The sequence below is a fragment of the Eublepharis macularius genome, chromosome 9 (assembly GCF_028583425.1).
Source record: "Eublepharis macularius isolate TG4126 chromosome 9, MPM_Emac_v1.0, whole genome shotgun sequence".
Classification (NCBI taxonomy): Eukaryota; Metazoa; Chordata; class Lepidosauria; order Squamata; family Eublepharidae; genus Eublepharis; species Eublepharis macularius.
The window spans coordinates 11966179-11993555 of NC_072798.1; the positions used below are offsets into that span (position 1 = coordinate 11966179).

The 27377-nt window shown below is 44.6% G+C and overlaps 1 protein-coding gene across 3 annotated transcripts in view; it reads left to right on the top strand.

Annotated features, from left to right (window-relative positions):
• CELF2 (CUGBP Elav-like family member 2) overlaps positions 1 to 27377 on the top strand; it is a 705040-nt gene that overhangs the window by 646605 nt on the left and 31058 nt on the right. For all 3 annotated transcript variants that reach the window (XM_054987889.1, XM_054987890.1, XM_054987891.1), the window contains one exon: positions 9354 to 9488. In XM_054987889.1, the coding sequence (XP_054843864.1) occupies positions 9354 to 9488 (135 nt within the window). The remainder of the gene's footprint in view (positions 1 to 9353; positions 9489 to 27377) is intronic.

Consider the following 27377-nt stretch of genomic DNA (forward strand, 5'->3'; position numbering starts at 1 on the left):
GGTACCCTAACTTAACATGATGCTAGGGAAGGCAGCAAATCAGAGAACAGATGCGCATTATGCCTGCCGCGCAAAACCGTTAAAGGCGTTTTCTCCCTCCCCCCCCCCCATCCCACTTCCTCTTGTTTGAAATTTTCGTGGCTCATAAATGCACAACCCTCCTCTCCCACTGCCATCGCCATCAAATAGTGTGTTGTTAGTGTATTTTTAATTATGCGCCGACAAAAATCACCAAATTGGTAGTGCTTTCCTCCAGCCCCCAATAAAACAAAACGGGCTTAAGCTATCCGTACGTCGTCTTTGTGTTTTCTTCTCTCTCTTTTTTTATTAATGCCTCGCTTTTGAATGGATCTTGAAATACACCTATGAAAAAGAGATGAGCTACTCCCCGTAGGCATTATGCGCTTCAGCCTTACAATATGCCATTATTGCTCTGGCACCGGAGACTAATGCGAAACCTGCTGTCTGACAATATAAATTGGCCCACAGATGACAGTATCTCTGAGTTATTTTCTCTGGCTCAGATCCATTGGCAAGCGCTTGCGGCTTCCATTATGTTATGCTTATAATCTACCACAAGTTCCCTCCCCCTCCCTCATCAAAAATATATCTTAATATGATAAACAACATTTTCACAGTTGGCATATTTTGGAACTGGCTTTGAGATTTAAGGGTTGCTGGTAATCATTTTACTTGTGTCTGTATTGGAAGGGATACAGACACCAAAAATGCATGGAACTTTTTTTTTCTGTATTACCCAAAGGCACCTTTCTGGTGTTCTCAGAGCTATGGAAGGCCACAGGTCTGTGTCCACCCTATATCCTGTTGCAGTCCCTCCTGGACAGCTAGAAGTAGCTTTTTGTGAGTGTCTTCCTGTGCATAAAGCTGTGTTTTGAGGCCATTCATTGGAGCCTCTTCCCACCTCTGGAATTTTCATTCACAAAAGGCTCACTAAAATTGGAAGCAAGAGCCGTTCTGGAAGTTATTAAAGACGTACTAATTTAAGTAGGCATTTGAATGGCCTGGGATAAGAATTAGGTTAGCTTAGTTGTAGGATAGCGAACATATATCATTCTAAATCCATATTGTTTTAAAATGTTGTTTTAATTTTTTTTAATGTTTTAATGTTTGCCACTTTAAGGACCCTATTTGGGTAGAAAGGCAGTATACAAATGTTTTAAATAAATAAATAATAATATTCTAATATACATATATCCATGTTTTATTTACTTTTTGTTTTGTTTAAGTTTCACAAGCTCAAACTTCAGACGCTGAAGAGAGCTTGACAATGCAATCTTAAACAGATTACATCTTTCTAAATTAGGGTTGCCAACTATAGATTGGGAAAATCCTGGAGGTTTGGGAGGTGGAATCTGGGGAGGGCTGGGTTTGGGAAAGGGGGACACTTTCAGGCAAGGTATAATGGCATCCATTGCACCTCCAAAGCTGCCATTTTCCTCAGGGAAACTGATCTCTATCATCTGGAGATCAGTTGGAATTCCAGGAGATCGCCGGGCCTCACCTGGAGATTGGTGAATCTATTCTAAACCTATTGAAATCAGTTGTTTTAAAAGGGTGTAAGGATTACATTGCATGTCACTACGCTTCTAGTTTCTGGCAGGTCCAGAGTCTTGGGGAAAGATACAGGCCCTCGGAGAAAGATACAGTGACACCGTTTTAGCTTTTTAAGGATATGGGCCTCTATTTTAAAAACTTAGCTGTATTCATCTTCCAGTGTTAACATAAACTTGCGGAATAATAGAGCTACAAGGGTGTCTAGGAATAGCTATTTTGCAAGAGTAGCAATTCACTACCAAGCATACAAATGCACGTTCAAAGCTTATACTTGCACTGATTTTCCATTTCATACTAAAATCTACTGCTGGAGCCCATGGGGTCCTGTTGCATAGTATATTACCTTTTAATATGATAATGGTAATTGGACTTCTACTTGTAAGAGCGGTCCATGCAAAAACTGGTGCAAATATGCCAGGAACTAACATGATATACAAGTCATGCTGCTTATCGGCAAGTCTTTGCTTTAAGCCCTGCCTCTGCCAGGTACAAAGCCTTAAACAAGTCATCAGATGGACCATTGGACTGTTTGGAACATAAGAACATAAGAGAAGCCATATTGGATCAGGCCAATGGCCCATCCAGTCCAACACTCTGTGTCACACAGTGGCCAAAAAACCAGGTGTCCTCAGGACGTCTGCCAGTGGGGGACACTAGAAGCCCCCCCCCAAAAAAAACAACAAGAATACAAAGCATCACTGCCCTAGACAGAGAGTTCCATCTTTACCTTGTGGCTAATAGCCACTGATGGACCTCTGCTCCATATGTTTATCCAATCCCCTCTTGAAGCTGTCTATGCTTGAAGCTGCTGATCTGGGATGGGATTGTATGCTATCCCAGTCAGTATGCTATCAGTCCCACATAGACATCTTTGGGAATGAGGGATTGGCTAGCTTAAAAGCTAAGCAAACGGCCTCATTGTACAGTGGAGGCACACACTAAGCTGTGAAATGAAAATCTCAGATCTCAGATTTATTTGTGTTTTAACAGACCTGCAAGTGTGACTATGTGGCGGTACTACATGGGTTTCCTGTGAATGTGCTAATAGGCCTTATGAGAAGGAGCTGCAGCTATCCATCTGCCAGTTTTTAACAGGCCTGATTGGCAAGCGGTTGTAACAACTGACATCTGTTCTTGCTTATTGATATGTAGATTTATGGTAATTGCTCTGAACAATAAGACACAAAATTACCTAAGGTGAACATTAAATTAAATTTTCATGGCCCCTCTCCTTATAAATACGTTTTTTTGTTTTTAAAAATATCTTACGTTTCAAGCAGGCATATTGTACATCTGTTACAAACATAATTTAATTGTATTTTTAAGCTGCCAAGCCACAAAATCAAAGTTGGGAGCCTTGCTTTCCTGAATATTAGCCAAGCTTGATAGCTTAATGGTATATCCGGCATACTGAAAGCAGAGTCAAATTCCACTTTTATTTACAACATTTTTTCTCCATCATAAAGATTAAGAGTTATTTTGTATCCAGGAGCTCATTCCCAATGGGAGGGATTTTACTGCTTTTTAAAAAAAATAAAAATGTACTGCTCTTTCTATCAGGCGGCGCTTTACAGTTTAAGTGATTTGCATTTCATCAGAGAGTACTGCATTTGAGGAATGTTCTGTGGTTTCAAAGAAAGATGATCAAATCATTTTCTGTCCAGTTCTGCTGTGGGATGCGCGAGAAAGGAGGAATCTTGGAGCTGTTTAAAGTGTGCGATTCGGCAAAGGAAACAGACAGCCTGCTAAGCCCGCGAAAGTAAAGGGCAGTCAGTTTCAGGGATATGGGGATAATTAGATCGTTTTAGAAATTATGAGATGGGGTTTTTATTTTATTTTATAATTGGCTCTGGCTTTCTGCCATATTTTTGACTACAGTGGGAGGAGGGGGGACTGCACATTTAATTCTGAAATTCTTACAGAATAAAATGACTCTGAGTTAGGGTTGATAAATTCCTGGAGATTTGGGGGGTGGAGTCTAAAGAGGGCGGGATTTAGGGATCTCAGCAGTGTATAATACCATAGACATAGATCCAGAGGAGTTAGCCGTGTTAGTCTGTAGTAGCAAAATCAAAAAGAGTCCAGTAGCACCTTTAAGACTAACCAACTTTATTGTAGCATAAGCTTTCGAGAATCACAGTTCTCTTCGTCAGATGCAGGGAGGGCAAGAAGAAACTGGTCAGATATATAGGTGGAGAGGGGAGGGAGGAGTAGATGCAAACAGTAGCTTCTGATATGGAGATCCGTTTGCTTCTGTTAAGGAAGTCAGTTACTTCTGATAATGAGATAACCATTCATAGTCTCTATTCAATCCCAGCCTGACTGAGTCAAATACCATAGAGTCCACCCTGTAAAGCAGTCATTTTCTCCAGGGGAACTGATCTCCGTGGCTGGGAGATCAGTTGTAACTCCAGGAGATTTCCAGGCACTACCTGGAAGTTGGCAACCCAACTCTGGGTAGATGGACACTTTAAACAAATCCAGCCATTCACCATACAATAGGTCTTTGTGAAGAATCAACAGCTCTTGCTTTGCTCTTCCTTGTACAGGTTTTATTGGGAACTGAGGGCCAAGGGTAGGCACATACCTTGGGGTGCAAAAGTAGGGATCTCTCAGTAAGATGGCAGGAAGGGAGAAGTTAAGTGTAAGAATGATCGCCATTCTGTAGAAAAAGATAGCCAGGCCCTTTCCTTCAGTGACAAATTGCTCAACTTGAGGGAAGGATGCACTGGACTGGGTAATAGCACAGGATTGGACCTCTAATACCACTTTATTCCCCAGACCAGGAGGCTCCTGAGCTTTGGGGCAAGTGCCCCAGCTTGGCATTGCCTAAACTTTCTCTTCTGACCAACAACTCAGGTTACCAACCTCACAACTAATCTCCAGACTATGGGCCAAGCTACAAGTGACGAATGACACTTGCCTGGCAAGTGAACAGACTCACGTGTATTCCTCCCTGTTCACTTGCCACAAGTGTTCACAAGTGGAGCGCAAGTGAATGGCAAGTGAACAGCATGGAATACACATGAGTCTGTTCACTTGCCAGGCAAGTGTCATTCGTCACTTGTAGCTTGGCCCTCTGTAGATCAGTTCCCCTGGAGTAGATGGCAGCTTCAGAGGGCACACTGTAGGGCATACCGTCTCCACTGAGCTCCCTCCCCAGGCACCATTCCCAAACTTCCAGGAATTTCTTTGGCTGTAGTTGGCGACCCTACCAGCAACCTAGTGGTGTAGGGAGTCTCACCCGATCTGCATTTTTAGCCCTGCAGTGTCTATTTATTTACACAAGCTGCAGAGAAGAAATGTTTTAATGATAGGAAAGTGGGACAAGGCAGGGAGAAATGAAATATACTTCAACAGAGTGAAGAGGTAAAAGTGTGAGGACTGCCTATACAATCTAGGGCCAACAGACCTGAAGAACCCTTTTTCCTGAAATGGGCTTTGTTTCAGAGCTTCATAGACTTTCCTCACAATAGAGAACTTCCCTTAAAGACCACCACTCACTGCCCAGCTCACCCTCTCTCCACAGCGGCTCCAGCCCTCCGGAATGTTCCCCCTGAGGAGATGGAAGAGAGTCCCTCCATTAGCCTGCCCTCACAAGCAGTGCAAAATTCTGTGTGACAGACCTTTTCTTCCACCTGAGGGAACCCCCACAGCTACTCTGTAATTTTATTTATTTATTTATTTGATTTATATCCCGCCCTCCCCACGAATGGGCTTAGGGCGGCTCACATCATCATAAAATACAATAAATTAGTCATCAGCTATAAAGTCAGTAACGCTCTTAAAACTATCACTAAAATAATCCAGGCACCATTATACATTATACATAGGCTATTTTAGATAAATAATCAAAAACCTGCATAGGCCATAGCATGTGGGCAGAGCACATGGCTGAGGGCAGTCACAGAAGAGGTGGTGATCTTAGATGGAATGGGGGGACACCCGTTGGTCCTCAGCCAAAGGCCCGGTGGAACATCTCTGTTTTACAGGCCCTGCGGAACTATAATAGGTCCCGCAGGGCCCAGATCTCCAGTGGGACAGTGTTCCACCAAGATGAAAAGGCCCTGGCCCTGGTCGAGGCCAGACGGATGTCTCTCAGATGTCCCTCAGGCTGGGGAGAACCAACACATTTTGAGAATTCGGTTGGTTTTGAAACGTACTCCTTCCCCTCAGTTGCCAGATGTTCTTATGGTAGTGAGTGTAAAGGCTTTGAGTTCTCTGTTGTGAGGTCATTTTTGTGTTGCCCCTGAAAAGTACGGAGATCACTGAAGCAGGAGGGTTCAACTAAAAAATGAAGAAGATTTATTTATGTACAGGTGGTTTTCAAAGAACAGGATAGAAAGGAACTCAGGCCTTCAGCCAGTCACAAAAGCAGTGCAAATTCAGGTAGTTGTGGCTTCAGGCTGGGATTTAAATTCCTTTTCGTGCTTGTGGTTACAAATGAGCATTCACTGCCTATCCCCCAGGCTGCATCCTTTTACCCATGCAGGATTCGACTCACACCAGCCTACCCTTTCCCAAGAGTCAGACTAAATTTTTCCAGGTCTGCTCATCACCAGAGGTAGGCCTCACGGGTGGGTGCAGTGTCCTTTCCCAGTGGTTTAGCCATGGGCTTGGGGATGAAACAGCTGAGTGGCTTTTGGCTGAAAACAAAGGACTATTCAGAGCTATGCTTTGGAAGCGTGGGCACAGCTTCTTGATTGCTGCAGTCCGTTCATTGAACGTGGACTACGGTTGCCAGCTTCAGGCAACCCTGAATTGGGAAATTCCTGGAGATTTGGAGGGGTGAAGCCTGTAGAGGGTGGGGTTTGGGAAGACTTCAACATGATATAATGCTATAGAGTCCACCCTACAAAGCTGCCATTTTCTCCAGGAGAACTGATCGTTATGATCTGGAGATGTAATTCTGGGAGACCCCCAGCCACCACCTGGAAGTTGGCAAGCCTCTTTCTGGTTTGAATTGTTTTGCAGCCTGCTGGGTAGGCTTTTCTAAGCCACTTTAGATATTGTGTGTGCCCCCAATCTGGCAAAGCTCTAGTGATACACAGAACCCGCGGCACAAGGGCAACCCTATGATTACATGACATGATAGTTAACACCCAATTACTGAGGTTGATAATACTTTGTAACTAGAGCATTTTGGACTTTGCAATTTAACAAAGGTGACAGAGACTCAAGAGGACTCTAGTTGTTTACATACAGCTTAAAGTTTGGGAAGAAAATCTGAGTTTGTTTGTCTGAGAGTCTTATTGTTGCATTAAGACTTGTTTAACATATCTCTCATCTGGATTTGGGGGACTATCACACCTCTCATTTAGATTCTATGAACTGACAAAGGAATGAGAGCTAGATGGAAGTCTCAGTTCCTAATTCTTTGGATCTACATCACTGAAGGACCCATTCATATTTTTGCTATGATCTGAGTCATATTTGGAGACCTTCATGTTTGACCTATGACCAGGGAGGATCCTTCTACAGTACTTCAGCTATTCTGGCACCTGCCCTTCAGCAGAGACTTCTTCCATTGTCTGTTTTGTTTAAAAATGAGAGATTTCCAAACCTTTCCAATTATTAAGCCCCTGACTAACAGTGTCTACTAGATTTTTGCATGTAAACCAAGCCAAATTGCACTTTGGGTAGTTGTAGCGTTTGATGCCAAATCATTTTCACAACCTGGTCAACAGCATCACACCTATAAAACTTCCAGGTTTTATTTTCCAGCTGGTCTGGTGTTGCGTCATCTGAACTGCTCTGGAGTAACCTTTTTCCCACTGGAAATTATTTAAAGTCCCTTATTCTTTAGGCACTTAACTAACCTGCAGGGTGTCACTTCCAGCTTTCAGTTTTTTCTGCAGATCTCTTCATCTCCCAAATAGCTTAAATACTTTGCTCAAAATATCACTGAATGTCTTTGCCCTCCCCCGCACACACACCCCAGTACCCAGCTGAAAATGTGACCGGCGAGTTTCTGATAACCATATTCCATAAAGGTAGTTTCAGGTGGGTAGTCATGTTGGCCTGCAGAAAAAGAGCAAAATTCAAAGCCAATAGCACCTTAAAGATCAACAAGATTTCCAGGGTATAAGCTATCAAGTATTTGATGAAGGGAGCTTTGACTCTTGAAAATGTATACCCTGGAAACCTTGTTGATCTTTACGGTGCTACTGAACTCAAATCCTCCTTGTATTCCATAATGGCAAAATCTCACCCTAAATAGCCATCATACTGGTCTGGTGTCTACCAGTAAGCATGGCTGATGATGAAGTTCAGAACTATATTCTGAAGACAGAAGTGGAAACATTGTTTGAAGAAGACTCACGTCATCATGAAGCCTACTGCACTTTGGGTATGTCTTCAGCATTCCACTCTGCTGTTTGACACATGCTTTGGCAAGCAATTCTGAACGGCTGAAAGATGCCTGCTGCATCCTGAAAAGGGAGAGGAACAACGGGTGGGGGGAGAGGCCGGGGCGCCGTGACAGCACAAATGATTTGCATGCACAAAGTCTCCTGCTAAATTCCTGGCATCTCCAGTTCAAGCTAGCAGAGCTGGGAAAGATCTCCACTTGGACACCAGAGGGCTGCTGCCAGTCCGAATAAATAGAGTGCTCGGCTAAGATGAACCAGCCGGGCAGTAGAAGGCAGTTCTTCACAGGGAAAAGGAATTTCATCAGATGCCGATGGCTCTCCAGCGAGACAGGCTGCTTATTCACTATTAATACACTGATCTGTGGATCAAACTGTAGGATAGGTTTGTAACTCCTAGCTATACTCCTTTCGAGCACAAATTAGGCAAGCTGAGAACTCTGTGGCAAATGTTTGAACTCCCTTGAACCATGTTTGAACTCCCTTGATTACATGTGATGCAAGCTCCTGACCACGTTGTCTTGACGTTCCCAGAGTTTGTCATGAGCGCAGTACGTTGCTTTGCACATGCGCGGACCTGTTGGGTTGTTGCAGCTCGCCACTGCTTTTGAGAATTCGGGAACAAAACAATCTCATTCGTCATAGAAGAAGCTGCATCCCCCCCCCCCCCCGGTCATAATAATTTGGGCACAGGTATCACTTGCCATTCATCCCCTCTTTACACCTGCACAGTCAGAGGTATACTTTATATGACTGCCACTGAACAGACAGAGTTCCCGGTGTTTTGCACCCATGCAGTCAGCGGCATCCATTCGAGAAGAAAGCGCAAGAACCGATCACAACTTTTAGCTGGTTTCATGAGCCAACCCCAAGATCTTAAGTCATAAGTCCTAAATTAAAAGTCTCACAATGATTCCCGCCTCCCCCCTCACACACGCATTTATTATATGCTCTTTTAAAAATTGGGAGATGGAGCCAGATTTGGGGGGTGGCAGCGTGGACAACAGCGAGAAAGAATAAGAAAAACTGTGTAATCATGAAACATACACATTTAGCTTCATTCAGAAGCTTCCTGTAAATAAGATGTGAGCCTAACCAGCAAGTAGGGTTGGCCACTCCCAGGTGGAGCTTGGAGATCTGCCAGAATTAGAACTCATCTCCGGACTACAGAGATCAATTTCCCTAAAGAAAAATGGCAGCTTTGGAAGATGGACTCTGTAGCATTGCACTCCACTGAGATCCCTCCCCTCCCCAAATCCCACCCTTCAGAGGGCTGCACCCCAAATCTCCAGGAATTTTTCCCAACCTAGAGGTGGCAACCATACCTTGCGCGTGCTTAATAGAAATATGATACGATTTAGCTGTTGTAATTAACCTGACTGCCAAAGTTCTTTTGTGTTTTCTCTGCAGGAATGAATGCTTTACAGTTACAGAATTTGGCAACTTTAGCTGCTGCAGCTGCCGCCGCCCAAACCTCAGCTACCACCACCAATGCAAACCCTCTGTCCACAACCACCGGTGCCCTCGGCGCTCTCACGAGTCCAGGTAGGTTAGAGGGAAAACCCTCTAACAGGTGTGCGTGTGGGGGGGAGAGATGGTTGCCATTTCGCAGGGCTTTTTTTCTGGGAAAAGAGGTGGTGGAACTCAGGACCGCACAATGACATCACTTTGGGTCAGCTGGAACAAGGGGGAGTTTTTTTAACGTTTAAATCGCCCTTGGCGAAAATGGTCACATGGCCGGTGGCCCCGCCCCCAATCTCCAGACCGAGGGAAATGTAGATTGCCCTCCGCACATGTGACCATTTTCAAGAGGTGCTGGAACTCCATTCCACCGCGTTCCTGCTGAAAAAAAGCCCTTCCATTTCTTCAGATTCACAATATAGAAACTGCAGCATGAAAATGCTATCAAAAATCCTCATCGCTGCATACTGAACCTGAAATGTGTTACCAGTTGATAATGTTATAAAAATAAAACTGTTACGTGCCAGTTTCAATGACAAGCTAGAGAACATTTTCTCAGAATTAGTCCCAATTGTTAAACATCCTTGATTGCATGAGACAATTAAAACAGATTCAGAATGTGAGCAGGTATGGCAAGTTGAGAGAGTATGGAAGCATGGTACGTCCTGTAACCTTCATACTTGAACCAAGAATTATATTTATGATGATTTACAGCTAATTCTTTTCTCCTTGAAGCATAATTCATCATGCACCTACCAAATTTTGAGATTCATGTAGAAAATTCATGATTGTTTTCATTCCATGAATATATACCTCTGTTGTAGTTTTGTTGTACTGACAAGACAGGATTCTGCCTTCAGTTGCTATGGAGGATGCTGCAAGAAGTCAGTTCGCTTTAGCCCCTTCTCTTCAGCTCCATTAATGACCTTTTCCCTTATCTCTCAGCTCCAGAGCCAGACTAATACTTAGGGACCAGTAGAGCTTGATATTTACAGAACTCAGATGCTTGGTTCTGAAACTTTATTTTTTCTCGCCTCGTCTGCTGGAATCCATGGTGGCTTCCAGGCCAGCATCTCAAATTGGATGGGGAGAGAATTCTGACACCGAGAAACAAAGGAGGCACATCCTTTGTCTTTGCACTTGTTTTGGTACCGAACATTTCTCATGGTTATGGCATGGGAGAGAGGAGAATGCAAGACTGTGGCCTTCAAGAAATGCAAACAGTTGGCGATATTTAGGGTATAATAAACAAGGACTTGCTAGGAATTGCAAGAGGACACAAAAACAACCACATTTTGCCGTGCAGAATTCCTGTATCGTTCAGTACTGGGTATGGTGCCAGTGGGATAACAAAGAGTGGTGGGCTTTGATTGTGGAGAGCAAATCCCCGATCTGCCGTGAAGTTCATTGGGTGAGTCTTGACCTCTCAGCCTAACCCAGCTCAAAATAAAACCCTGAGAAGCAGAGAGGTGGAGTCGCTACACGAGAAGCTTCGGCATGTGTTTGTCAAGTGTAGGGAGACGCAATGTTCGCCGGGAAGCATAGTTTAAAAAGACAGAGCCGACGGAGATCACTCCGCAGAGGGTTTGTTAATTTCATCTTCGCCTCCAAAGGCTTTGTCAGTTTCACCTTTCCTTTGCCCTGCTGCCAGCTCTGTCTTTTGAAACCACCCTTCCTGGTTAAGATTGCATTTCCCAACATGTGTTCTTCACATGTCAGATGTCTTGTGTAGAGAGACTCTTAGTGACTTTCCCGGTTAGATTCACAGCTGAATTGGGATTCGATCTTTGGTCTCCCTAGTGTACAACCAACATCCTATTCAGTGTCACCCACTGGCTATGCACACAGACTACGTTTTTATCACGTTATTCTTCCATGAATGCAGGAAGCATGAAGCTGCCTAATACCGAGTCTGGCCTTTGGTCTGTTATGGTCAGTCTTGTCTAGTCTGATTGGTAGCAGCTCTCCACGGTCTCTGGTGGAAGTGGTCTCATCACCTAGCACTGGATCGTTTTCAGTGGAGATTTCGGGGACTGAACCTGGGACCTTCCGCATGCTAAGCAGATGCTCTACAAACAGGCCACAGGCCCAATGGTTCCATTCCACTCATTAGAGGGAGACCAAATGTTCCTCGCTTCTCAGAATGGATCCGTTACCATTTCAGATACGCTACCCTGAGTTCCAGGGAGCAAAGATGGAGAAACATATCATGTAATGATTTCCAAGGCAATATGTTAAAACGTTTTCTGTTGAGGCGTAACGCATCCCTTGTGGTTTACCCTCTTGCTTGTAGACTCCCACTGTGCAAAAGCAATAGCTGTTCTTTGTGACTATTCAAATCCTCCTTTTTTGTGACTCTTCAAATCCTCTTTTCAGATGGTTGTACTGTGCTGGCCTTTTGCAACGTCTCATGGCTACAGGTCCCATAGTTACCCACGTTCTTCTTTTCACTTGTAATAACCTCCGGTACATTCAAAAGAAAAAAACCCAATGTCTTTGGCCATTATGAAATTCAGAAACTACTGTTCTGGTTAATTGAGCCTTCATCTGTAATGCAAAATGGTGTACAGGAAAAGCACGGGCTCTATTGACTTTAATGAAGCCGCCCTTGATGAACATGCACTAAGCATTATTAAGCTTGGAAATGCTTTGGAAGTGTGTTTAATGGGTAGAGAATGGCCTTAGAGCATCGTTGTAAATTTATATAGAAGCCTGGGGTTATTAACTTGCATAAATCAGCAGTAAAATGAGAGAGCTCTGGTACTGAAAAGAGCACACGGCCACAGGCTCAGGCATCAACCACTAAAGCTTGCTGATATCGAACAGTGCAAGTTCAGAGCTGCGGCATCAGAGTGAGGGGCCGTCTAGTCTATCGTGGTACTTGAAAAAGTGGCAAGCCACATGCCACTGGGAAGCCCACAAGCAAGGCACCCGAAGACCACATCCCTCTCCCTGCTGTTCCCCTTAAGCAGTTTGCCTTCAAAGATACACTGCTTCAGGTCATGGAAGATCTTTTGTTTTTTGACGCAGGAGGAAGCATTCAAGAACATTACCCCACACCTCCCACCCTGAAGAGGGACGGTCCATTCTGCTACTCAGGGCTGAGAATTTTCAAATGTCCCTCTTGAAGATATGCAGGAAAAAATAACAGATTGTAGAGATTTGGGGGCAGATCGTGAAGAGGGTGGGTTTTGGGAACAGAAGGGACCTCAGTGGGGTATAATGCTATAGAGTCCAACCTCCCAAGCAGCTGTTTTCTCCAGGGGGACTGACCTCGATAGTCTGGACTGGAGATCGGTTGTAATTCCTGGAGATCTCCCGGCTAATCCTATTTTGTACGTGCCAGTTTGCAAAAAGGTGAGCTCACTGGCTTACCTGTACATGAACATTCCCTGTGGTCGCTCCTACCTGGAAAAACAGCACATCTAACAAGCTCACAAAGATAATAATAATAATAACAACAACAACATTTGATTTATATACCGCCCTTCAGGGCAATTTAACACCCACTCAGAGCGGTTTACAAAGTTTGCCATTATTATCCCGACAACAAAACACCCTGTGAGGTGGGTGGGGCTGAGAGAGCACCAAGAAGCTGTGACTGATCCCAGGTCACCCAGCTGGCTTCAAGTGGAGGAGTGGGGAATCAAACCCAGCTCTCCAGATTAGAGTCCCACACTCTTAACCACTACACCAAACTGGCTCTCAGATCCCCCACACTACTACTTTTTATTAGAATGTGGAAAAGGAAACTTTTTCAGAGGGCATTTCTATTAAAGGGATGCTTTTGTAGTTTCTAAATACCTCTTGAAAGGTTGTTTTTCTTTGCTTTTTTTTTTTTTGGTGTTTTGAGTTTTGCAAGCCGATTGAATCTCCTCGGCAAAAGGCAAATGGTGAATAAAGTAAACAAAGTAGCGTGCTCCTGAACTTGCATGCTACTTCCATCCAGGAGACGACTCCTTGAATGTCGGTGGCCCAAGTGGCAGCAAACGTACCCTCTAGAGTCAACCTGACTCTGGTCCACCCTCTCCGACCCCAGAGGTTTCGAAGAGACAGAGAAGAATAATTCATTAGTCTTGGTTGTCCTTGAATCTTGATGCCAAGCAAAAACATTGATTTGATAGTCATATTCCTCCTTACAAATTACAACCAATCCAGAAACAACCCTTGATAAGATGTTCTTTGATTTCTACTTTCTTATCTGGCTCTACATTTTCCACTCCATTAAATACTTTGTAAACCTGAATAAAAGCTCCCTCCACCCCTTCCCTTGGTTGAGCTCCACACAGTAGAATACACATTTAGCTCCATAAAGTGTTGCGTATTGTCTGTAAAGCATTTCCATTAAAACCTGGCCTATAATGGAACATTTATATTTGCCTTTCAGAGACAATGGGGGAGAAATACTCCCCCCGCATCTAGTTATTTATTTATATGCTTTTATTTCAGTCACTAGAGGATGCCTTTTTAGTACTAAATTGTTCTAATTGAACATCCCATTGTTATGTACCTAGCAAAAAACCCTCCCTTTTCCCTCTTGTTTTATTACAAAACTTGCAGTGGGAGGCAGGATGAGACTTTTAGTTTATTGACATAAAATAGTAAAGCTGTAGAGCTAAAACTTACTATTTTATAGCATTTTTAGGTACCGAGGATCAAAATGGGGCTCATTAAGGGTTGAAGTTAAAGCTCTTCGCTTTTCTTCTCACCTTTCTTTTGGCTTCCAAACAACCTCCACAGGGAGGGGCCATGGCTCAGCGGAAGAGCATTTGCCTGGCATGCAGAAGGTCCCAAGTTCAATCCCCCACAACTCCAGTTGAAAGGCTCAGGTAATAGGTGATGTGAAAGACCTTTTTCTGAGACCCTGGAGAGCTGCTGCCAGTCAGAGTAGACAATACTGACCTTGATGGACTGAGGGTCTGATTCAGTATAAGGCAGCTTCACGTGTGACCCTGGAGAGCTGCTGCCAGTCAGAGTAGACAATACTGACCTTGATGGACCGAGGGTCTGATTCAGTATAAGGCAGCTTCATGTGTGACCCTGGAGAGCTGCTGCCAGTCAGAGTAGACAACACTGACCTTGATGGACCGAGGGTCTGATTCAGTATAAGGCAGCTTCATGTGTGACCCTGGAGAGCTGCTGCCAGTCAGAGTAGACAATACTGACCTTGATGGACCGAGGGTCTGATTCAGTATAAGGCAGCCTCACGTGTGACCCTGGAGAGCTGCTGCCAGCCTGAGTAGACAATACTGACCTTGATGGACCCAGGGTCTGATTCAGTATAAGGCAGCTTCATGTGTTCAACCCTCTGCGGCCTGGTTGCCTCAAGTCCTTCTGTTCCACCTTCCAGCCTATCCCTCTCTTCCTATTTCCTTCCTTCCTGTCAGCTTCCTGTTTCCTTCAGAGCGGCCTCGCAAGAGCTGCATCTTCAGCCACTGCCTTTTAGCAGTTAGACTAGGTCCAAGGACATCTGGATTCAGTCTCTACTTGGGATTCAGACCCCTGCTTGGCCATGAAGCTCACTTTGATGACCTCTCTCAGGTTTACTACTTCACAAAATTTGTGTGTGAGTTAAAATAATAAGGTGAACCAGTGTGTTTTTTTCTAAAATAAACAAAAGAGGTGTCTGTACTCCTGATGTTCTCCACTTTCAGCCCATTTCCTGGATGGCCAAGAGTAGCTGGTACTCTCTAAAGAGGTGTCAGTGCTCCATACTGGTTTGATCCCCCCACCCACCCAGGACAAAAAGCCCCTGAGGAGAACCATCAGCTCCTTGGAAGATAGGTGGGGGAAAAATATCACATTAGGCTTGTTTGGATCCTGCTCTTCCTTTGATGAGCTTAGGCAGGGCTTTTTTTCTGGGAAAAGAGGTGGTGGAACTCAGTGGGTTGCCCTTGGAGAAAATGGTCACATGGCCGGTGGCCCCACCCCCTGATCTCCAGACAGAGGGGAGTTTAGATTGCCTGCTGGAGCGGCGCCTGGAGATCAGGGGGCGGGGCCACCGGCCATGTGACCATTTTCAAGAGGTGCTGGAACTCCGTCCCACTGCATTCCAGCTGAAAAAAGCCCTGAGCTTAGGGCAATATGCATGGCTCTCACTCACCCCATTTTTTCCTCTCAACCCCCTGTGAGGTAGGTTAGGCTGTCTGCCTCCAAAGCACCCAAAGGGCTTCATGACTGAGTGAGGTTCTGAACTTGAGTTTCCCAGGTCCAAGTCCAGCACTCTAATCTCTACATTACAGTGGGTGATAACAGACTATCTCGTGAGGCTAGAGAACACATCTGTGTCTCATGGCAACGCAGTTCCCACCACATTGGTTCTTTGTCCTTTCAGAGCCTTAAGTCCAGCACTAGTAGGCTAGGAAGGGTACATAAAGGCCATCCAACTCCATGTTGAAAAAGGTGTAATAAATGAGCCCATATCTTGAAGAAAATTCATCAGATCGCTTTGAAATCACGAGTAGCCACCAAGGCTTGGCACACTTCGAATTGTGGAGGGGGTGGGTGGAGACATACCTGATGTCCCCCCCCCCTTCTCAGTATCCAGCCAGGAGAATACACGTAAGTCCTGCCTTCATATATTAAGCAGAGTGAAAAGGGTATGAGGGAGGTACCCTCTACCCCCTGCAGCTAGAGCTGCCAGTCCCACACAGTGGGCAGGGGATCCCCCCCACCTCCACCCACCACTTCCGCTTACCTGGCCAGCGGTGGAGGCACAGACCTCCTGGAGGCATGCTCCTCTGCTGCACATCACATTCCCAGGAGGCACAGTGTGCTCTCATGGGCCAGATCTGGCCTGATTCGGGCTTGAATCATCCCAAATTGGGCTGGATCAGGCCCAAATCAGCCCAGATTGGGCCCAAAACAGCCTGGATCAGGCTGCTATGGAGCGTGGAAGTGCTTCTGTGCTCCTCAGCAGCCCAAGACGGGCCCAAATTGAACCGGATCAGGCCACTGCAGAGTGTGGGAGCACTCCCGCACTCCACAGCAGCCCATTCCAGGCCAATCTGAGCCCAATCTGGGCTGATTCAGGCCCAAATCAGGCCGGATCAGGCCACTGTGGAGCGCAGAAGGCCTCCGTGCTCTGCAGCAGCCCTTCCAGGCCAATTTGGGCACGATCTGGGCCAATTCGGGCATGATTCAGGCCGTATCGGGCCGCTGCAGAGCACAGGAGCGACAGAGAAGGTAGGTGCTGGGTCCCCCCACCTCCTACCAGGAGGATAGGGGGACCGGGCAACCCTACCTGGAGGTGTCCACTAGAAATAGATGCCCCTCATTCAGATGTCACACAGGGTAGAGAAAGTGAAACTCTCTTTCCCCTGCCACCCTTTCGTAATACACAAAGGCAACCTTAACCTTCTGCTTGGAGGAGAGGATGTCGAACTCTTGCTGAAGGAGCTCTTACTATCCAGATCGTTTGGCTTCCTTCCTTTAAGCAAAGGTCTCTACTTCTAAATACATCCTATTAAGCTTCCAAGAATGTTCATTTAGAAAGCTCAGCGACAATACAATACCCATAACTATTTTTCCCAGTTGTAAATTTATAATTTTAATTTTGCCTATCCAGTAAAGTCTTTCCCTGCAGAATCATTAGAAATCTTTTTTTGTGTTATGAAGCCCTTAACTAAGAATTAAAAAGGTAAAGCTTTGATTTTAAGTTTTTTTTTTTTTTAAATCTCCTCAGGCAGTAAAAAATAGGTTTCTTTGGTCTTCTGGCCTGGAGGGAGAAAAAAGATTAATATTGCCCATGGCTAGAATAACGGGGGTTGTTTTGAAAAAAAGAATTATCAGATGGCAGTGAATAATAATGAAAATGAAAACCATCACAGAATAAAATCAAGAAAAGCATTTTACATCTTTCATGATTTTCTCACAGGTCTTCAGATGCATCATATAATTGTTATTCTTGTCTACTATACTGATGTTATAATTCACTTTATTTACTCTAATCACTCGAGTTTAGTTAATTAATTTTTCAACATTTCATTCCCAGCCTGCTATTTTAATTTTTTTTTCTGTTTCTTTACAAGAAACAGCAGCTGAAAATTGTGTCATTATATTACAACTTCTTTATTCTGTGTCAAAATTTGCCACACATTCCCCTTCTTATGATGCCTTATAAACTCTTAAACTCAGGTCAAATTCCTCACCTCTCTCCATATCATGTTTTTTTTTCCTTCAGCTGATTATCAGCTGCTTTTAGTAATCTGAAGACAGTAAGTACATTCAGTCCCCGTCAAGATGTATTGGGGGTCAAGGGAGGTTGTATTTAGAAATGAATATTTTCTGTATTTCTGGGGAGGCTGCGGTACCCCCCAGCTTTATCTGTGATTGGAGGGCTTCCATTTTCTCAGCAGGGGCACCTTTGTGAGGGGCGCTTGACCATGAAATATGCTTGTTTATTTAGATGTTTTTACCCTGCCTTTCTTGCTTTTTGAACCCATAGCAGCTTAGCACATCTTTCTCTCCTCTTCCAGTTATCCTCACAACATCCCTGTGAGGTAGGTTAGGCTGAGGGAATGAGTAGGGATGCCTGGCATCCTGCTTCAGTGGGAGACCTCCTGCCCTCTACTGGCAGTTCCCACCACCTCTCAGCTGAGCAGTAGGAGAAAAATTGGGGGACAAATGAGGGCCAATGGCATCATTGTCCATGTGATAATGTCACTTCCGGCACAACCAGAAGTGACATCATTGACATCATTGCATCACTAGTGACATCACTACATTATTGGCAAGGCCTTGACCTTCATGCTGGTAACCCTAGGAGAGAGAGACTGGTCCAAGGATACTCAGTAAGTCTCCATGGCAGAATGGGGGTTCAAGCCTGGGTCTCTCAGATCTTAGCCTTACACTGTACAGGCAGCATCTTGCCATGCCCAATGGGCACCTACTAAAAGTGCCCACCCTAACTGTAGATATTGCTAATGGCAGGACAACAGGAGGCAAATGGATCTGATCCCCGAGACACAATCCACTGGCAGGTGCTCTTGTCTAAGGGGCATTGAAATCAACAGTGTTGTTGAAATGGTGTTTGTGCAAGAGAACTTCTTATTAGACGATGGGACTCTAGGCTAACCAACCATAGGGTTCTTTGTGGATTTTTTGCCCAAAGTTCCAAAATGTTTTCAACCAGTCTTGGCATCCTCTACTGCTGGATAATCTGCTAGTCCCAGGCCTGCCAGCATTTGCTCCATCTGTCAACAAAATGTCCATCGGAGTCTAGTTCTCCTAATAATGAGAAATACCATCCCAGCATTGGGCTTGAACCCACAGACTTCAGAGTAGACATGGGCACGAACGGCATTACAAACAGAAAAAACCCATGAACAGCTCAATCTGCTGTTCACGAACAAGCTGTTCATGATGCCCCATCCTAAATGAACAGGTGGTCATTGCAAGCCTTGTTCGTTGCCTTCAACAGCCGTTCATCGAGCCCAACAGTCTGGCACCTGCCATCAATCCCCTTGGCAACTGGAGGCAGGGACTGGACTCTGTCTGAACTCCTTCTGACTTGCCTTCTGACTTTAACCCTCCAAAGTACTTCCAGCAGAGAGTCCCATTTTTGCCACTGTGAAGAGAAAATGACAGCCAATGGGGAGACCCATGGATCATGCCTTTCCCAGGATGCAATCTCTCTGAAACTTGGGGGGGGGGTCTTCAGAGGACAGTGAGGACTATGTACCCTGCAAATTTAGTGTGTATTGGACATTGGGAAGGTCAGTTTGTAACCCCTCAACGTAGCTGCCAGCAGACACTGCTGTTTTTGCCAGGACAGGGCCCTTTAAACTATCGGCTGGCAGGCGGCCGGGGGGGGGGGTAATCCCTCCGCTGCCTACCAGCTGATACTTTAAAGGGCTCTTTAAAGGGCCAGGTAAGTGGGTTTGAGGGGAGGGAGTGCTAAGTGGGGGGGTTGGGGGGTTCTGGCCCCCACGAACAACGAACAACAAACATGTCTGGGAACAGTTCATGTTCATCCATGTTCGTTGTTCGTTGTTCATGGCTGGCAACGAATGATGAACAGGGTGTTCGGGGGGGGGTCCGTCGTGCCCATGTCTACTTCAGAGTAGCTCCCCTCCCCCTCCAATATCAGCTGTACTTGTGTAACATCAATAAAAACACCTGTTGCGGGTTTTGCGACAATTAATTCACTTGATCTCTCATCTAAAATATGAGTAGTTTTCACTCAAATTCTTGACCAGATTGTTCAAAAATCTATTCACACAGACAGAATATCTGTTCTTCGCCCTTGGGATGCAATTAAATGATTTATAGGTTATTCATTATGTTATCCTTAGCACAGAAAGGTTGTCTTTGTTAGGGGGAAAGCATTGGAGTTTAGAACACAATTGTTTGAAACACAGATCGTTTCTATAGAAAATTTAGGATGCTTCGGAGAAGCATCACAAAAGTCTGAGCCTGACATCCTTTAAAAGCTTTTCTCTTTTTTTGTTCGGTGGAGCACAATACACATTTCTCCAATAGGCAGTTCAAGCTTGCCATGGTGACATTCTGTTATAGGCCAGTACTCCCACTGTGCTATGTATGATTTGCTTTCCAAAAAAATGATCCCAAAATAGCTCTACCTGTATGAGAGTTTTCTAAAGGAATCAGCATAGATGGTGGCTCATCTTGGAAGATGTCAGTTTTGAAATCCCTCATATTCTTTCTCTTAAGGCTTGGGTTATGTTTTGTTCCACAGGCAATATCTTAAAAAGATTTCTAAAAATTGAACTTAAATGGTGGCATTGTGTATGTGTGCATTTATATCTGTTGTAATGGCACAGAAAAGTAAAAATTATCTTTTCAAGATACAGTAACATATAAAAGATTTAGAAAGTACGGTTTTTAAGACTTCCGATTCTGTGTGTATGTAGTTTTGATGTTGTGTTCATTAAAGGAGCAATACGGTTTACCTAGAATTTTATTCAGGTTTATCAAATGGGATTTGCTTCCAGGAAAGTACCCTTAGGATTGTACTATAAGTCTTCCTATTAAAGTGATGAAGCATACTAGCAAAAATATGTTGCTATTATTACAGGCAGAGTGTGTGGGGAGGGAGAGAATGGCTTGGATAATTCCAGTGTGATGTATGCAGATGCTGTAACCCTCTGTTTTGTTGTGAAGTGCCACCCCTCAGGCTAAAGATGGAGAACAGGTCTGCCGATGCCCCCCGCACCCAGCAAGGCCTTCCCCATAGCAGTGAATGGCAGTCATCCAGTAGTGGAGTGCAATGGCGATCCCAGTCACAGAGATCAAAGCCTCTTCCTAGCCATATTAGATTATCCTGTTTCTCAGGCACACTGGAATGTGACCAAACACTGGAAACTGGCTTTCATATAGAGAATACACTGCAGTAATTAGAACATGAGCATTGTTTTAAGGGAAATCTCAGAAAGGTAGCAGTTTTTGCAACAGAAGACAATTCCTCAGGCATTGCTAGGAAAATTGCCTCTAGGGATTTTTCTAGATCAAGAGCTGCAAAACTGCTATTGAGAGCTAGGCCAAGACACACCACCTGACATGGTGGTAACATAGCTTCTTAAGCCAAGGCACTGGGACTAGGGGTGTGTATCCCGAAAAGATTTGGCAAGCCGCTTCGGAATTCTGGTATTTACTTGCTTTGGTATGCTCCGTAAAGATTCGGAGCATACTGAAGTGAGGGGGAGCCTCTCAAAGGCTCAAAACAACCCCTTTCTGTCTCTGGGCCATATTTTCTGTCAGTCCCCTACAATCTTCCATTTCTTATTTACTTCTCGTGTTTTGTATTTTCTGTGACTTGCTCTTTGCCATTCACTATGTGCAACCTTTGAGGGTGTTCTTTGATAATGTAGCCCTCTGTCTGTCCGTCCGTCCGTCCTTCCTTCCTTCCTTCCTTCCTTCTAGATTGCAGATTAACACTCTACGGAACCGTATTCTGGGTCCACATGTGTTTTGGATCCACACACCATACTTCGCCATGTCTGTGCTCGCACAGACATAACAGCTCCAAAGAGAACCTATTAATACAAACTGCACGTACCAAGCAGACCGCAGCAATATTGCTGGCTTCTCCAGGTTATTTTCTGCCATGGAGTTATCAGGCACTGCTGTCAACTTGGCCGTACGCAGGGTAGACATGCTACCTCGTATACCATTGTGATTTACGTGAAGCACCGACCCGGGAGGGGTGGGGGGGACTGTGAGTTCTAAGTAGTCAGAATTAATTTAAAGCTTAATAAAACTCCACACCTGAAGGAGTTTTAATATTAAGTGGCTCGTCGCAACCACAAGTACTGGGTCTCATAGTTCACTCAATTTTGCTGGTGTCCAAAATAAGAGATTGCTTTTCTGTGGACCTGGATGTTTTGTGGCACATTAAAGGACATCTAATCCATCAAATGCTAATTAACTAAGTTCTTAGAAAAGCTCTGTAATGTAAAGGGACATTAGTTATTTACTGCATGCCTGTTCAGAACTAGAAGGAGTCTGCCAGAAAAGGTTAGCAATGCTTTTCTGTGGGTTTTGGGGGTTTTTTGGCCTTATGTTGAATGTCCCAAGACAAATATAAGTGAAGGAAATGTTGTGTTTTTCTTTTAATTTAATGTGAAAGTTGACACATAGAACCCGTCTACATTTGATGCCATGAACGCAAGTAACAGAGTTTAACTACTAAATTTAAAAAGAAAAGAAATTAGACAATCACCAAGGATAATTATTGGCTGCTGTTAGCTTTTACAGAGCTAATTTTTCAATCAGGTAGAGCTAACTTGCCAAGTCACTGGGCCTTTCAGGATGACCTAGTGGACAATACTGGACATTTTATTATCTCCCTTTATTTATTTTGGTTTTTACAAGGCAGGGGCTGTGACTTAGTCGGTAGACCATTTGTTTATCATGCAAAAGGTCCTGAGTTCAATCCTGACATCTCCAGTTTGAAAAAAGAATCAGGTAATCAGGCTGTGACTTGGATAGCCTAAGCAAGCCCGGTCGTTTCAGATCTCAGAAGCTAAACAGAGTCAGTCTAGATTAGTAATTGGATAGGAGACCTCCAACGAAGACCAGGGTTGCAGAGGCAGGCAAGGCAAACCACCTCTGTTAGTCTCTTGCTATGAAAACCCCACCAGGGGCCACCATAAGTCAGCTATGGCTTGATGGCAACCTCTAACACCACAGTAGGTAATAAGAACAACTTCTGCCTGAATCCCTGGAGAATCACTGCCATTTGAAGTAGACAACACTGACCTTGATAGACCAATGGACTTGCTAATGATAAAGCTGCTGCAGTTGTTTGGCTGCCACAAAAAGCTTCTTACCTCCAAAAACCCTGAGTGCAAGAAACAGGAGTTAACAGCAGATGGTGAGTTTTTCCGCACTGAATCAGGGAGGATTGCAAAATCCAGTTCCAACACATTTTGCTGTGGAAACAGGAGACATACTCCCACGAACTGCTTGTCAGAGTTCATCCCGTTCCACTGAGCCGTCTGCACAAGTTGGAGTCTGAACCTCAACCCCAGCATTCAATGATGGCTCTGTAGATTCTTGATTGCTTCTACAAACCCATAAATGTGTGCCGAGATCCGGGCAAACAACAGATACTCATTTTAACCACACAAAGAAATCAATACCACCACACATTTCAGTGATGTAAACATTGTGATTGCCTAAAAGATTATAGCTTAATGCCATTCACTCAAGCACCTAGGAGCCCTTTTGAATAGACCGCTAAATTTTGATCTAGTAAAGAGATTAAACTTTTAAGCTTTCAAAAAAAAAACCCTCTTCATAAGGATTTAGTAAAATTCTTCTGGATGATAAAAAAAAAAACTACCCAGGAGTTCTTAATCTGATGATCCACTTGCTCAAAAACAGCTGAACGGTGCAGGGATGGATCAGAGCTTTGGAACTTGGGAAGGGCATGGGGGGCTCATTCTCTCCCGAGACTATTTCCCCATTGGCAAATGCTCTCCTGGGTTTCTTTAAGCACAGGTAGAACATCTCCAAAGCCACTGGGCTGAGACGTTTGCAACATGTCTTTTTTTAAAAAAATATTTTGTTTATTTTTAAAATAGAAGACATAAATAATTAGGATTGATGAGATTGTTGACAGTGATTGCTAAGGGCTCTAGGGAGCACGAGTTTGACAAACTGGGCGCTACCACTGTGGTTCAATTGATCTGTCTACAATGGTTCTTGTTGTCTTCCTAACCCTTTACCCGCTCGTACAGGCAGGAGTGGTGCCAGGGTTTCCAGCGCCCACGGCTGGCAGGCTGGCCAGGCGTGCAGGCGCACACACACACCAGCCTGCATGGTGACATCATGTGTGATGTCATCATGGGCATGCGCACGAGCTGGCCCGATTGCTGCAGCGGGCGGCTGGGACGATGCGTGGGTGGCCCCCCGGCTCTCCCGCTCGGTTGCTCTGCACTGCCCCAGATGCCTGTCCGTGGCTGCTGCACCCGGCTGGGGGCGTGTGCTGGCGGTGGCGGCGGCAGCATCAGCACGGGGCGGGAGGGCTGGGAGGCTGCAGCTCCATGGCACGCACTCCCACCCCCAGAGCCTCCTCCAGCGCCCCCTCCAGCACCCTACACACTGAGACAACCGCCTACCTGGCTTCAGTGGGCGCGCCGGCCCTGCGTACAGGTTGCTTTGTAAAATATTAATAAACCACAGCTACCATATTCTTTTAATTCTTTTGTTCTTTCACTTTACAGCTGTTTTAATACTGACTTGTTAGCTCTTTCTGTTCCGCTCCCATTTCAAAGACAGCAGGATTTGAGACCAGTGGCACCTTAGAGGCCAACAAGATTTTCAGGGTATAAGCTTTCGAGAGTTAGATATCTGAAGAAGGGAGCTCTGGCTCATGAAAGCGTATGCCCTGAAAATCTTGTTGGCCTCTAAGGTACCACCGGACTCAAATCCTGCTCTTCTACTGCAGACCAACATAGCTATCCTGCTAAATGCATTTCAAAAAGAATTGTCATTTGGTGAGGGGTGGGCAAACTGGTTAGTTAATTTGATGACCCAAAGGACACAGCCAGGATTGCCCCTGAATAAAACTAAAGACAAAAGTTATGTAATACCCTTTATTAAGACCAACCAAAGCAATAAAAGGTAGGATACAAACTTGTGAATTCTCCCAACTATTTCCTCAAGGTAGATGCTAATTAAAAAGCAAAAGGAGAAGCCTTAGGGTGATGGGGAGATCTCTTGGGCCATGGTATTAACGCCTCTCTGTCCGTAGCTCATCTTCAGAGCATCTTCCTTATTCAGTTGAAGCACCCCTTCCTTTAATGTCTCGATTCCGTTGTTCCAAAAGTAGGCCAAAAAAAAAAAAATAGCCATGGTGGTCCATAGCGAATTCCAGAAACTCAAGTCATGTCAGATCATTTAGTAAGACCAACTAAAATCATACTATATACTGTGCAAATTTTTTGAGTTTCCCAGAACTCAAGGTAGATTTAAATTTGCTCTTAGGCCATAATCCTAACCCTTCTGGTCACTGTCTTGAGTAGAATGGGGTGCTTTCTTTGCAGGGCTGAGGGCGCATGCGATAACAGCACTCGATCCTTTGTCCTACTTAGGTTGACCCGTTCAGGCATCGTTTAGTCTGGACCGTCCCACTTCAAACTTCGGCTGTGGAAGGGTCACATCATTGGAATGCTCCTCCATTCCCAACCCGGCATGCTTCCTAGCCATCAGAGAAAGTGCAGGCCTAAAACTTATCTATTGTCTATATTCTAACTTGCCTTCACCACTACCTTGCGATACCTTGGCGTACAGACAAGATGCCTGATCACAATTCATACCTTGCTTTGATCTTGGCTAGTTTCCTGGATGCTAATTAGAGTCGCCAATTTCCAGGTGAGGCCTGGAGTTCTCCTACAACTGATCTCCAGACCAAAGAGGTCCGTTACTCTGGAGAAAATGGCTGCTTTAGAGGGTGGGCTTTATGGCAATATACCCTGTCGATGTCCCTCCCCTTCCCAAACTCCACCCCGAAATCTCTGAGAATTTCCCAACCTAGAGTTAGCAACCCTAATCTTGAAGCATGTTAATGTTCCAATGTATGTCATGGAGACAATGCTGCCAGCTCAAAGGTGAAGAATAATGAGTTTACTATGACAGAAACAAAGTGCTAATGGGGTTATAATTCATGTAGGCAAAATCGCTGACGGGGTGAATGTTGATTTCATCTTCTCTAATAATTAGACTAACAACTGATGGGGAGGCAAAAGCTGCCTAATAGAGTTATGGTATCAGTACATCCGCTTCCCTGAGAACTCGGAGACAACTGCCAACTGTTTTGAGATTCTGGAATTCCAAACCACAGATTTTCCGTATATGTTTCATATGCTACGAGAGAAACGGGAGAAGGCAACATTTCCTGATTTTCCCCCTTTTATTAGTATTTACTAGATCATAGTCTCAAAGATAACCTGAAAGTAAACCAATGTCACGTTTTGCATGACAGCATCAAAATAAGCCACTCCCCATATATATCCTATTCAAGCCTGAAGGCCCTGAAGACTTAGGTGGAAAAAGCAGCATGTAAATAGCTGATTTTTTCTTTAGAACAATAAATAAAATGATAACTTTCTCACTCATGTGTTGGCAGCTATCCTTCTTGCTAATATACATGCAGCTTAAGCCATTTTAATCAAACTCAACAGTAATACAGTGCTTTCAGAGTTCAAAGCGCATTATCTTATTCTAAGCCTTGTATGGTGGGTCGAAATCATTATTATTATATTTTGGGGGTCCTGAGGATGAAAGAGTGTGGATCGCTGAGGGCTACCAAGTGAGTTTATGACAGGGAGGAAATTGCAACTAAGGGCCTCCTTATATCACAGCCTAGACTCTACTCATCCCCTACACCTTACCATTCGTTCCTGGTTTGTGCTCTATGGCTTGTTGGTGTTTCCAAGCAAGATGTCAACTATTGAACGAGAAGCAATGGGCAGGGCCAGAGCAAGGGATATAAAGAAGGTGCAAGAGTCTCTGACCACAGCTCAGGCAACAGTTTCAAAGTCTGCTTTTTTCCTGCCTGCGGTGTGTGTCTATTGTAGTGTTGATGGAAGAGAAGAAATTTGGCATTCTTTCCTCTGCTACCTTGTTCCAGGATGTTCAAACAGCATGCCCATGTTAATTCCCAGATGTCAACGGAGCGGCTGCATGGCATTTATGGCTCAGATTGCAGCTCAATGATGAAAACGTCCAATAGGTGCAAGCAAGAGTTTATTATCAAGCTGATTTTAGGTTTCTCAATAGATCGCTAAGACGGGGGTTCCTCTGGGGAAAGTATTAAACATCTACATTAAGAAAACAATATCCTGAATAATTTTAGTCACTCTGGCTTAGCTGTATCATTGTAAAGAAATGGCATTCCATAAAAGTTTACTAGGCTGTTTTCACACTGGCCACGAGACATCGCGCCAAGCGCCCGGAACGACATCGTCTTCTTGGCGCGATTTCACACGAGAACTGCTGTTCTCACACGAAATCGCGCCAGGAAGACGCTGTCATTCTGAGAGCTTGTCGCGACATTCCGTGGCTGATAAGCAGTGTGAAAACGGCCCTAGTCATAAGCTGTTGCTCACATTTGACTGCCGTTAAATTGTGGTCAATTTTCAGGGGAACCCTAGCAAAGTGTAGCCAGAGGGGAGCCCGTGGGGGTGCTGCCCCACACATTGAGGCACAGGTGTATTTCTTTTTCCGGAAAAAAACAGGCATTTTGACATGAAAGCTTCCATTAAAGAATGGCAGCTTAATTGTTTCTGTGGTGGGGGTGGTTTCTAATATATTTAAAAAACAAATCAGTGGCAGCTGCTTCCATGCAAAGTGGGTAGAACGCCAAGCTTTGCCCACATGACCCATCCAGTTCTGCCCGCCCTCAGTGTGAACTTGTGATGACAACTGATAATCATGAATCAACATTGTTCTTGGATCTTTCACCCATCTTTGAGGTTTGGTTCACACAAGTGGGATGCATTAATA